This window comes from Emys orbicularis, chromosome 13 (assembly GCF_028017835.1).
Source record: "Emys orbicularis isolate rEmyOrb1 chromosome 13, rEmyOrb1.hap1, whole genome shotgun sequence".
In the NCBI taxonomy this organism is placed as follows: Eukaryota; Metazoa; Chordata; order Testudines; family Emydidae; genus Emys; species Emys orbicularis.
This window is the reverse complement of record NC_088695.1, coordinates 5,620,291-5,631,571: the sequence shown is the minus strand read 5'-3', so window position 1 is coordinate 5,631,571 and position 11,281 is coordinate 5,620,291. Positions and strand designations below refer to the sequence as shown.

Below are 11,281 nucleotides of genomic sequence, written 5' to 3'. Positions count from 1 at the left end.
TGTCAAATTCTGGCTTTAAATTCTATCCTATTCAGGTTCTCGTATCATAAATGTAGGAGTAGAGTGCCTTCCACTTCATTTCGCTTGTCCTCTCCCCCAGCAAAAGACTCTGGACAGGTGGAAAACCCAGTTCTGTACCTCTACTGCTGAGGCCAATCACAAATTAATCCTGCTACATGCTGTATTAGCCAGCTCCACCCTTCACCATTTCTCCCCCCACGCAGCAAAGTGACAGATCAAACTAGAGGGCCAGACTTCTGCGGGTATGTCTACACAGCAGCTTAACACCCATGGCTGGTTTGGACTGCGGGGCTGTTTCATTGCTGTGTAGACTTCTGGGCTCAGGATGGAGCCTGATGAGTGGGAGGGTCCTAGAGCTCACGCCCCAGCCTGAGCCCAGGAGGCTACACAGCAATGAATCAGTCCCATGAGCCTGAGTTGGGTGTTTAGCGGCTGTGTAGACATGCCCTGAGAAGACCTGGGATGGGGGAAGAGCTAGGGCTAGCTGGTGGTGATGGTGGGTGGGATTAGTAAAGCAGGTGAGTCCCTCACCCCAAGAAATTGCTCCTGCTAAGGGAGGGAGCCTAGGGCACCTTCAGTTTTACGGTTGCCTGAAGGGAGAATGAGACCTGGAGCATTGATTAAGCATCCAATTTCTGCAGTGGGGAGGCAGTGCTGGGGATGGAATTGGACCTAATTTCTTACCCACCTCTCTGATACCAATGTGGGCAGCCCAGGGAATGAATCTCGCCTGGGGAGGAGAGGGATCTTGAGTCCCAGAAGAGGGAACAACCGAGGTTGCAGGTATTTTCTCTTCCCCGTCCTATGCTCAGCCTGCAGGGCTGCAGCAAGGTCTCAGCGGCCAGACCAGAGTCACAGATCAGCTAGAGGTGGCCTGCTCCCAGTGGGAGGAGCTGAATGTCACCGATATTACTCCCATCGGTCAGGGTTATCCCCACATGGATTCTCTGAAGTGTAATAAGTGACCTGAGCAAAAAATTTTGTTTAAAAAAGATGGTAAAGCCACTCAAAATCCTAATGAAATGTTTCATGTAGCACAAGAGTTCAATTTGAAATGATTTTTATTTTCAACTTTTCCATCCCCCCCCCCCCCAAATGTTGGAACATTTTGTTTTGGGGTCAACTCAACATGATTTTTTTTCTTCCTTTTTGAATTCCCACCTCACTGAAAAAGCCCTTACCTGCCCAGTTCTAGTAATAAGCGCTGAGTTCCAAGCAAAGCTTTCCCAGTAGCTGCAGGGTGGCATTAACAAGGTTTCTTTTGCAGGTGGATTCTCTGATGCTTAATGAGGGCAGAGCTGTCCCCAAAGCTTCTCCCGCAGTCAGGGCAGTGATAGGGTCGTTCTCCCGAGTGGGTTCTCCAGTGCTGAGCCAGGTGCGAGTTCTGATTGAAGCTTTTCCCACACTCGGGGCATTCATAGGGTCGCTCTCCTGTATGAGTCCGCCAGTGGGTGGTCAGGGACGAACGGGCCGTGAAGCCCTTCCCGCAGTCAGCACACTTGTAGGGTCTCTCCCCAGTGTGGACCCGGCAGTGCTGGGCCAGATGGGACCTCACAGCAAATCCTTTCCCACACTCAGCGCATTTGTAGGGTCGCTCACCGGTGTGAGTCCGGCTGTGCTGTGAGAGGTGGGCGCTGCGGGCGAATCCTTTCCCACACTCGGGGCATTTGTAGGGTTTCTGGCCCCTGTGGGTGCCCTGATGCTCCAGGAGGTTGGAGCTGACGTTGAAGCTCTTCCCGCAGTCAGGGCATTTGTAGGGTCGCTCCCCTTTGTGCAGCCGCTGGTGGGCAATCAGGGCTGAGCTCTCATTGAAGCTCCTCTCGCACTCGGTGCATTTGTAGGGCTTCTGCCCCGTGTGGATCCTCTGATGTTTAATGAGGTTGGAGCTGACATTAAAGCTCTTCCCGCAATCGGTGCATTTATAAGGTCTCTCTCCGGAGTGGATCCGCTGATGCACCACCAGGACTGAGCTGACCCGGAAGCTCTTCCCGCATTCGGGACATTTGTAGGGGCGCTCGCCCGTGTGGCTCCTCTGATGTGCCACCAGGCGGGAGCTGACCCCAAAGCCCTTCCCACAGTCGGCGCAGCGATAGGGTTCCTCTCCTGAGTGTGTCCCCCGATGCTGGGTCAGGTGAGCCAGCTGCGTGAAGCCTCTCCCACAGTCCGGGCATATGTAGGGACGCTCCCCGGTGTGGATCCTCAGGTGGGCACTAAGGGTCGAGCTCCGGTTGAAGCTTTTCCCACAGTCAGGGCACTTGTGGCATTTCTCTCCCTTGTGGGTGCTCCACTGGGCATCAGGTTGGGCACTCTCCGTGAATCCTTCCCTGGACCCATCACCTTCCCCTTCTCTCTGCTGCACCCAGAGTTGCCTTACATCTCCTCCTTGGGGAAAAGCTTTATCCTCTCTCCCCCCTGGAAGATTTCCTTCCTCCTCTTTCTCCCACCCACCCTGACTCTCACTGGCTTCTCTCGGGCAAATGTGCCCCTCTGCTTTCTCGGCTTCTGCGGACTCAGGGCTTCCCCACAGCAGATTTGCCTTCTCATTCGCACTTGTTGCCATCCCTGGTTTATGGAGAGAATCCACATATAAGACATTCCCCCCCAACCAGGGGAGGAAGAGGGCAAAAACAAACAATTCCTATGTGGAATTCTCTGCCCCGTGCTATGCAGGTCAGGTTAGATGATCCCTTCTGGCTTTAGAATCTATTATACCAAGATAATGTATTGGGGAACCTGGACAAAACCATCCCCCAGTCCTTCAGCAGAGGGGACCCATCCTGCTTTGCTTCCCTTCCCATCTCAATAGGCAGAGCGAGGGTTGGTAGCTGCTTTCAGGCAGAAAGGGTAAAAAGCCCCAGGCAACATTTGCTCTGAAACTAGGACAGGTGTTTGCAACACCTCTCAGGGATGGTCTAGATAATACTTAGTCCTGCCATGAGTGCAGGGGACTGGACTAGATGACCTCTCAAGGTCCCTTCCAGTTCGGTGATGAGCTACCTGAGAAGGGCAGACCTGGAAAAGCTCACAAGGGCTCAATGCGAATCCCAGCGCTGGGCTTCTCTCCCAGATGGACTCTGAGCTGGTTTAACTGGTTCTTCACCTGGGCTGGTGCCTCCCCTGCAGATCCAGTGCCCACAGCTCTTCCCCTGGCTCCATGCAGGTCAGGTTTAAGGATGGGGAATCCTGCTCAGGGGAGAGAGAACAGGCGAGATCAGGGTTGGTTACAGATTCCTGGAGTCCCTGTTATACAGGTGCTGGGATTTTAAACCCTGCCCCTATGTTTGCCAGAGAGGATATGTAACATGAAGCAGATGGGAAACACCCATGGAGATGCCCTTTCGCAAAGCCCAGCATGTGGAAGCTGATGTGCAATGGTCCACGTAAGGGATTCAGCGATCTCCACACACAGTCGGGAGTTAGTGATTCAGCCCAGCACAAGGATTAAATCTCTTGGCCATTTCTAACCCCCCCCCCCCCCGCCCCGACTGACTAGAGAGCCCTAGAAGCCTGGCCTACTGCTCTCCCTGGGTATGTCCTCAGAACAAAGAAGGAGATGTGTTCTTAACTCGGGTTAAAACAGCAGTGCAAACACAGCAACTCGGCTTTTGACTGTGGTTAGCAGTTCAAATTGCACCCCAGGCTTTAGGAACAGGATGTTCTCCATTGCTGTTACCCATAGGAATGGTAAACAAGCTATGTTTGATTAGGGTCATGCTGGAAAACTGGTTTCCCTTTCGTGTTCTCGAAGTGTAGAACACCATATAGCTACCCAGTTAACCCAAAAGTGTCACAGACAGAGAGAGGTGGTTGGGTTCTAACTGAATTTTCAAGGTCATGTGAAATTAGGAGTGAATCCAAATTAAGAACACAACTCTTTTGCATTGGAGACATTGCCTCGGGTTATTAAAAAGGATTTGCCCACCAACACTCAAATGCCACGATTTGCTTCTCCCTTTGCTCTCTCTTCATGCCAACTTCAATGGAACCACTCCAAGGCCTGGGCTACACTTAAGAGTTAGCTTGGTGTAGCTATGCCGGTCAGGGGTGGGGAGAAAAAAAAACCCATGCCAACCTAAGGCCCTGTGTAGACACAGCTGTCACTGGAAGAATGCATCGGGTGGGGGGTTCCTACACTGACGGAAAACCCCCTTCCGTTGTTATAAGCTGCGTCTACACTACAGGGTTATGCCTGTGTAGCTACGACGACGTAGTCTAGACATATCCCCAATTTACATCAGTGCAGTTGAGATCAGAATCAGGCCCCAACTGCTACACAGGCCCAACCTGTGTAAAGGACTTGTCTATATTAGTTAGTTAATTGATTGCTAATTAGCACAACATTATTAACATGGTTGTAAAGGCTGTCCCTTATAAGCACTTCCCAGGATACAAACTTGACATGGTTTAGGCTGCTGGTGTGCTGAGAACACCACCTATCATGCTGACCGCTTTTGCCTCATTGTTTCCTTGTGTTTGTCTGTCTCTCGTCTTATACGTAGGCCTAGTCTACACTGGAAGAAGTATACCAGCTAATTCTTCCAGGATAAGCGTGTCCACACAGGAAGCTATGCTGGGGTATCTATTCTGGTCAAATTCCTCATGTAGACAAACCCTTAACCACAGCCTGCTGACCTGATACTGATCACATCTTGTCCCTGTCTGCACTGACTACAAAGTAGTCCAAGATCATGTTCTAACCGTGCCCTAAGACAAGCTCAGGGGAGCTTGGGGCAGGGTACTCCCTGCTGAGGGATCTCTCCAGACCAAGCCAGATCATGCACTGGACCAAGAGTTTTCTTGTCAAGAACCCTCAAAGGACAACACCTGCAATGACAAGATGATGTTCCAAGGCAGGTGCATACTTAGTACAAGTCGCCACCTGGCCATGTATCTATCCCCCCTTCTTTTCTCTCAGTGGCGACGCAGAATTGATCCCTGCATCTGAGGAAAAGTTTGGAGAAATCAGGTTGAAAAATCAGGGGCTGCACAAAAGTTATAGTGATTTGATTCCACTCCTCTGCAACTTCCCTTCTCCCCCCAGCATTCGGAGTGACTCTTAGCTATTAATAGTGTCCCATGACCCTAGTATATAAGCACCTCACAACCGTTAATGCATTGCCAGGACTTCAATTCAGCTGGAGCTGAATGGAACAGAGCTCTGGTAATTATTTTCAAACCAGTGGGAGTCCCAGTACCTTCCGTGGAGCCGAAGCCCTGGGGCTCTGGGAAATACTCAGGGAGAATTTAAGCCCTGTGTATTTCTCATTGCTACACCCCTGGGAGGTGGGCAAGATTTGTAAAGGAATTTACCATCTAATTCCCAAGGTCACATGCAGCCTATGACGGAGCAGGGAACTCCTGAGCCCCAAACTGGTGCTGTAACCACTGGGCCACCCTTCCTCTTGTGTCCTAATTCTCCTCCTCTCTCTGCTCCCCCTAATTTCAGGAACCGCTGGATCAAATGGCCCCAAATTCGCACCGCTAACCCTACCCTCAGCCCTCATGATGCACAGCAATTTTCAAGACAGCCTGAGCACCCGTGTGGATTTTAGAGCACTTTGAAAAATCAGCTCTTTGACAAAACCATCTAGCCACAGGTGACACAACTCTCTGCCTGTACCTGTGACCCGGCCTGCTCCACGGCCTCCGTTCATCTGTCTTCCTCTCCGATTGCAAACTCACTGGGGCAACGATTTGCGCCACACAACATCAGAGGGGCCCGTACGCTAGGCACTGTACAAACTCTGCCCTGATCCTGGAAAGACTCATGTAAATAAACTCAGCAGATTTCCATTGATTTCAATGCACACACCTCGCCTGAGTTAACAGATGCTGGGGCTAGAGTCTTCGCAGGAGTAGGGCTGGAGTTTGTGTGGTGCCTCCCACAACGGAGCCTTATTGACCGTAGCACAAATAATTCAAACAGTGGCTTACCATCTCCCTCGCCACTGGGCATTAGGAGGAGAGAAAAAAAGGACACATTTTCTCATTGATGCTTTATGCATCTGTGCAGGTAGGGTAACCAGATGTCCCGATTTTATAGGGACAGTCCCAATTTTGGGGGTTTTCTCTTATACAGGCACATATTACCCACACATTCCCGTCCCAGTTCTTCACACTTGCTAGCTGGTCACCTGATGTGCAGTGCTTAGACACCGAGGAGATAATCACTCAAGAGCAGTGGGTCTCAACCTGTGGGCTGCTGGCGGCCAATCAGCACACAGCTGTGGCCCATGTGCCATCCTCAGGGCCATACAGGTAGTATATATATTGTGTGGATGGGGCCCACTTAACGTAACATACAGAGAGCTGCATATGCAGCCCACAATGGTAAACAGGTTGAGATCCACTGCTCTAGAGGGATGGTACACTGATAAATTAGTGGACTAGAATCTATGAAAAATAATTAGAGCGCTGGATCCGGCATCATGGATCAATAAGGATTAAGAGAAAGAACCAAGTGAATGGATCTAGGAGTTGGGAACCTCTCTCCCCATTTATGGTTCCTGCTCTGGTCTCTCCTCCCCCTTGGCCTGAGAGGCTAATTTGTAATGAAAGAGGTGTCGGGGCTCAAGCAATTTTTTTACATGCATAACTGACGTGGCAAGCCCAGAGATGCCGTGTCAGGGCTCTGAACTGCCAGGCCCAGAGGTGCCAGGGCTGAGCCCTGGCACAAATTAAGCACTGGCTGACCCATTCCTATGGCTCTTCGCTTGTGGGACCGGGAATGTCTGTCGGTGACGGCCGCAGCTCTGGGACTGGCAGAGATATGGAAAGCAGAGATGGGGGTGGGGTGAGATGGGGAGTCACTTTCCTGCCCGGCCCTTCCCCCAGGTCTCCCCATCACCTGCAGGCGACGGCTCAGGAGCTGGTGTCGGCAGAGTCCAGGGAGCCCCAGGGGGCTGGTTCCAGCCACCGGAGAAAGACCCCGCCTGGGGTGGGCACAGAGGGGGCTTGGATGAAGGTCTCCCCCTGGTCCACACCCCACTGAGGGGGCCGCAGCTGCTCAGCGCAGCTGCATCCGTCTCAGCCAGGAAACTTGTGCTGAACCGAGGAGAAAGAGAGACAAGGAGCGAGGGAGCCGCCTCCCCTTAGCACAGCCAGAGCCCTCTGGTGGGGACAGCTTTGGAGCTGCCGACAAAAAAACCTAATGCTGTGGAAGTAGGGACTGTATTGAAGCCACCTCTGAATGACACGGCCATTATGAGCCAACAGGTGATGCTTTTTCTATGAGGTGCACAGGCATCGTCCGGTGGGCTCAGCCTTGAGGTCCTTCCAGTTCAGTCTCTGCTAGTGGCCGGTCCCAGATGGGTCAGAGGAAGGGCTCAGAAACCTGCAGTAGCAGATCTGAGGTAATAACAAGAATAAACTGCTCTTTTCCATTGCCTGTCATCTTGGTCTCTAATAGAGGCCCTGTCCCAGCCATCTTGACACTTTTTGGGGGGCAAAACTTGGCATTTGTCATCAGTTGACAAGAACGAACTGGACAAATGCACAATTCGGCCCCAAAAAATGGGGTGCAAGCCCTAGCGGGGTGCGAAGGAACATGGCGGGGGGGGGGGGGGGCAAGCGGCAGCACCACCCCCATGTGGCAGGGAGGGCTAAGGAGAGCGGCTTGGGATGGGATGGCCCCATGTGCCGGCGGGCGGCAGGGGGTCTCAGGCTGGCCCTGCACGTGGGGAAAGGGAGAGGGGGCCTCAGGCCAGCCCCACGTGCAGGGGTTGACAGGGGTGCTCAGACCAGCCCCACACACAGGGGGGAGGGGGCCCTCGGGCCGACCCCGGGGGGTGTCCAGTTTTCCCTTTAGGAAAATATGGTCACCCTATTTCTTAGCCAGAACCATCCTAACACTGGCTACTCTTGATCTCTGTATCCGTATCCGTGACAGGCAGACCAGGGAGCCCACGGGAACGCCGCTGCTCAGCACGATAGGCTGTGGTCTCCGCACACCTGCAGCCTCATTGCTGTCAAGCATTTCGCAGGTCCCAGGGCACATGAGAGGCTTAAGGAGGGTTTTGCAGGAGGCTACGGCGGTGGCTCCATGGGTGTTAACAGGGTGAACGCGCTAACCCAGGAGATGGTTTGCGAATGGAACAGGTGGGTGACGGCGCCTGCACCACATGGGCCTCCCCGGAGTCAGGAGTTGCAGCAATCTGAGAGTTTGCACGTGCAGGCTGGCTCCGGGGCAGGGGCTGGGACCACAGCTGTGTTGAAAGGAAGTCACCGCGGGGGCACGGAGCTGTTAATGCTCATGGACGGATCCCTTCTGGGTCGTGGGTCTGTCCCGGGGAGGGGATGGGGTGAGCAGATAGCAAGTGTGAAAAATGGGGACGGGGTGGGGTAATAGGCACCTGTATAAGACAAAGTCCCAAAGATTGGGACCATAGGCGTGCGCACGGGAAGTGCCGGGTGTGCACAGGGCCGCCGGGGGGGGGGGGGGGAGGGGGGGGGACACAAGTGGGGCCCCCATGAGAATACAGAATTCTATAGTATTGCAACTTTTTTTTATGGAAGGGGCCCCTGAAATTGCTTTGCCCCAGGCCCCCTGAATCCTCTGGGCACACCCTAAAGCAGGGGTGGGCAAATGGCTCCACTCTCCCTGCAGCAGCAAGCCGCCGCCCCCTCCCCCGCCGTCCCGGGCCGGCCCCCGGCTGCCACCCCCCCTCCGCGGATCTCCTCCCCGCCTGCCACCCCCCCCCCGTGGGTCTCGCCTGCCACCCCCCCCCGCGGGTCTCCCTCCCACCCCCCTGAGCGTCCCTGCCTGAAAGAAAGCAGTGTGAGGCCTCTCCAGTGCCTGCCTGTGCTACTGGTGTAGCACATTCCTGCTCAACTGCTGTCTGCTGCCCCAGGGTCCTAGTGCCCCCCCCATTCCCAATGGCAGGACAGGCTGCCCTTACCCTGCCCTTCCGCCCTAGCCCTGAGCCTCTCCAATGCCCCAAACCCCTCAACCCCAGCCCCAGCCTTCATCCACCCTAATCCTCTGCCCCAGCCCTGAGCCCCCTCCTGCATCATGAACCCCTCATCCTCAGCACCACAGCCCTCACCCCTGCATCCCCCAAACTCCCTCCCAGAGCATGCACTCCCTCCCCCTTCCCACACACCCCCTCTTGCCCCCCAAACTCCCTCCTAGAGCCTGCACCCCCTCCCTCTGCACCCCCTCCCACTTTCAAACTCCCTCCCAGAGCCTGCACCCCTCACCCCCTCCTGCACACTGATCCCCTGCCCCAGCCCGGATCCTGCACCCAGCACCCAAACTCCATCCCAGAGCCTGCACCCCAGACCCCCTCCCCCACCCAAACTCCATCCCAGAGCCTTAGGCAGGTGGGGGGCGGATACTAAGGGGCGGCACTCCGGCCGCTATTGGGGTGGCACGTCTGGGTCTTCAGCGGCAATTCGGCGGCAAGTCCCTCTCGGAGCGAAGGACCTGCCGCCGAATTGCCACTGAAGAGTGGAGCGGCGCAATTGCGCCGCCGCGGCTTTTTTTTTTTGTTTGCCGCTTGGGGCGGCAGAAAACCTGGAGCCGGCCCTGGTTGGATAAGGGGTGGGGGCAGTCAGGGGACAGGGAGCAGGGTGGGTTGGATAGGGGGTGGGATGCCAGGGGGGTGGTTAGGGGTGGGGGGTCTCTGGAGGGGGCAGTCAGGGAGCAGGGGGGGTTGGATGGGGCATGGGAGTCCTGGGGTCTGTCAGGGGTGGGGGATGGATAGGGGTCAGGGCAGTCAGGGGGCAGGGAGCAAGGAGGGTCCTGGGTGGGGGACAGTTAGGGTGGGGGGGTCTCTGGCGGGGGTGGTCAGGGGACAAGGAGCTGGGGGGGTTGGATGAGTCAGGAGTTCTGGGGGGGGGCTGTCAGGAGGCAGGGGTGTGGAGATGGGTTGGGGCAGGCAGGGAGCGGGGGGGGGGGGTGTTGTATGGGTTGGGAGTTCTGGGGGTCCTGTCAGGGGGCGGGGAGCAGTTGGATAGGCATGGGAGTCCCGGGGGGCTTTCTGGGGGCAGGGGTGTGGATAAGGGTCGGGGCAGTCAGGGGACAGGTAGGGGGTAGGATCCTAGGGGGCAGTCAGGGGACAAGGAACAGGGAGGCTTAGATAGGGGGTGGGGTTCTGGGGGTCAGGGGTCCCAGGAGGTGGTTGTCAGGGGACAAGGAGCAGGGGGGGTTGGGGGCTCTGAGGGGGGCAGTCAGGGGGTGGGAAGTAGGAGGGAGTGGATGGAGGCGGGGCTAGGGCAGGACTCCCTGGGTGCACACCCTAATGAAATGTGCTGCGCACGCCTATGATTGGGACTTTCCCTATAAAACCAGGACATCTGGTCACCCCTAGGAGGAGCCAGGGAAGAGGGTTTCCAGATCTGCCCACGCTAGAGGGCTCTGGGTTACAGCTCAAAGCAAGGCTGGACTACTTCCTCTCTCTCTCCCTTGGCCACGAGTTTCCTGCTGTGATCTGATCAAGAGATGACTGAACTTCCTGGGTTGGACAGGGCTGGTACAGCTAGAGAGAGGCTGAAGGAGCGCTACCTCTGGGCCCAGCCGAGAGTGGGGAACTGGCCTCCTAGGGCAGCCCTGGAACAACTCCTGCAGGTGAGGGGGAGACCCGGGGGGAAGGGCTGGGGCCAGGCAGGAAAGTGACTCTGCACCAACAGCCCCATCTCTGCTCCCCACTCTGGGTCTTGGCTACAGGAGAGCAAACGCCCCATGGGCATAAGCCAGGGATCATATCTCCCAGCCAGAGGGGAAAGGGAGAGAGATCGGATGGGCAGCAGAAGTAATAAGTGGAGAGGGTGGTTCCCAGCTGCCCGGCCCGCCCAGATCTGCTCCCTGCGTCATCCCTGGCCTGATTGGCTTTCCTGGGGACAAGGTGTCGGTGCAGAGAGAGGACAAACCAGTTCTGCCTCTCATTAGTCACAGACAGGCCTCAGGGAAAGGAATTCCTCCACAGCCACTCCTTGGAATCTGCTTTAGCTGGAGTGCACAGCGGCACCGACAGGTAGGGTTGGGCTGAAATTGTGAAGCCAATTGTCCAGTTGCTTACGACAGTGGGTCTCAACCGGGGTACGTGTCTCCCCCCTCCCCTCCCGTGGGGGTACTCAGAGATCTTCCAGGGGGGACGTCAACTCCTCTAGATATTTGCCTAGTTTTACAACAGGCTACATCAAAAGCACTAGCAAAGTCAGTGCAAACTAAAATTGCCGACAGACAATGTACTTGTTTATACTGCTCTATAGACTATACACTGAAATGTAAGGACAATATTTATATTCCAATCGATTCATT

General features: G+C 55.3%; 1 protein-coding gene across 1 annotated transcript; it reads right to left on the bottom strand.

Moving 5' to 3' along the window:
• Positions 1–1,267: 1,267 nt before the first annotated feature.
• LOC135888152 (zinc finger protein 501-like) lies at positions 1,268–2,581 on the bottom strand. The gene has a single exon (XM_065415964.1). It carries the CDS (start codon positions 2,579–2,581, stop codon positions 1,268–1,270), a length of 1,314 nt encoding a protein of 437 aa, XP_065272036.1.
• Between the last annotated feature and the right edge of the window lie 8,700 nt (positions 2,582–11,281).

Excerpts from the sequence above, each read along its gene's own strand:
- LOC135888152 (XM_065415964.1), bottom strand. The coding sequence starts at position 2,581 with ATGGCAACAAGTGCGAATGAGAAGGCAAATCTGCTGTGGGGAAGCCCT.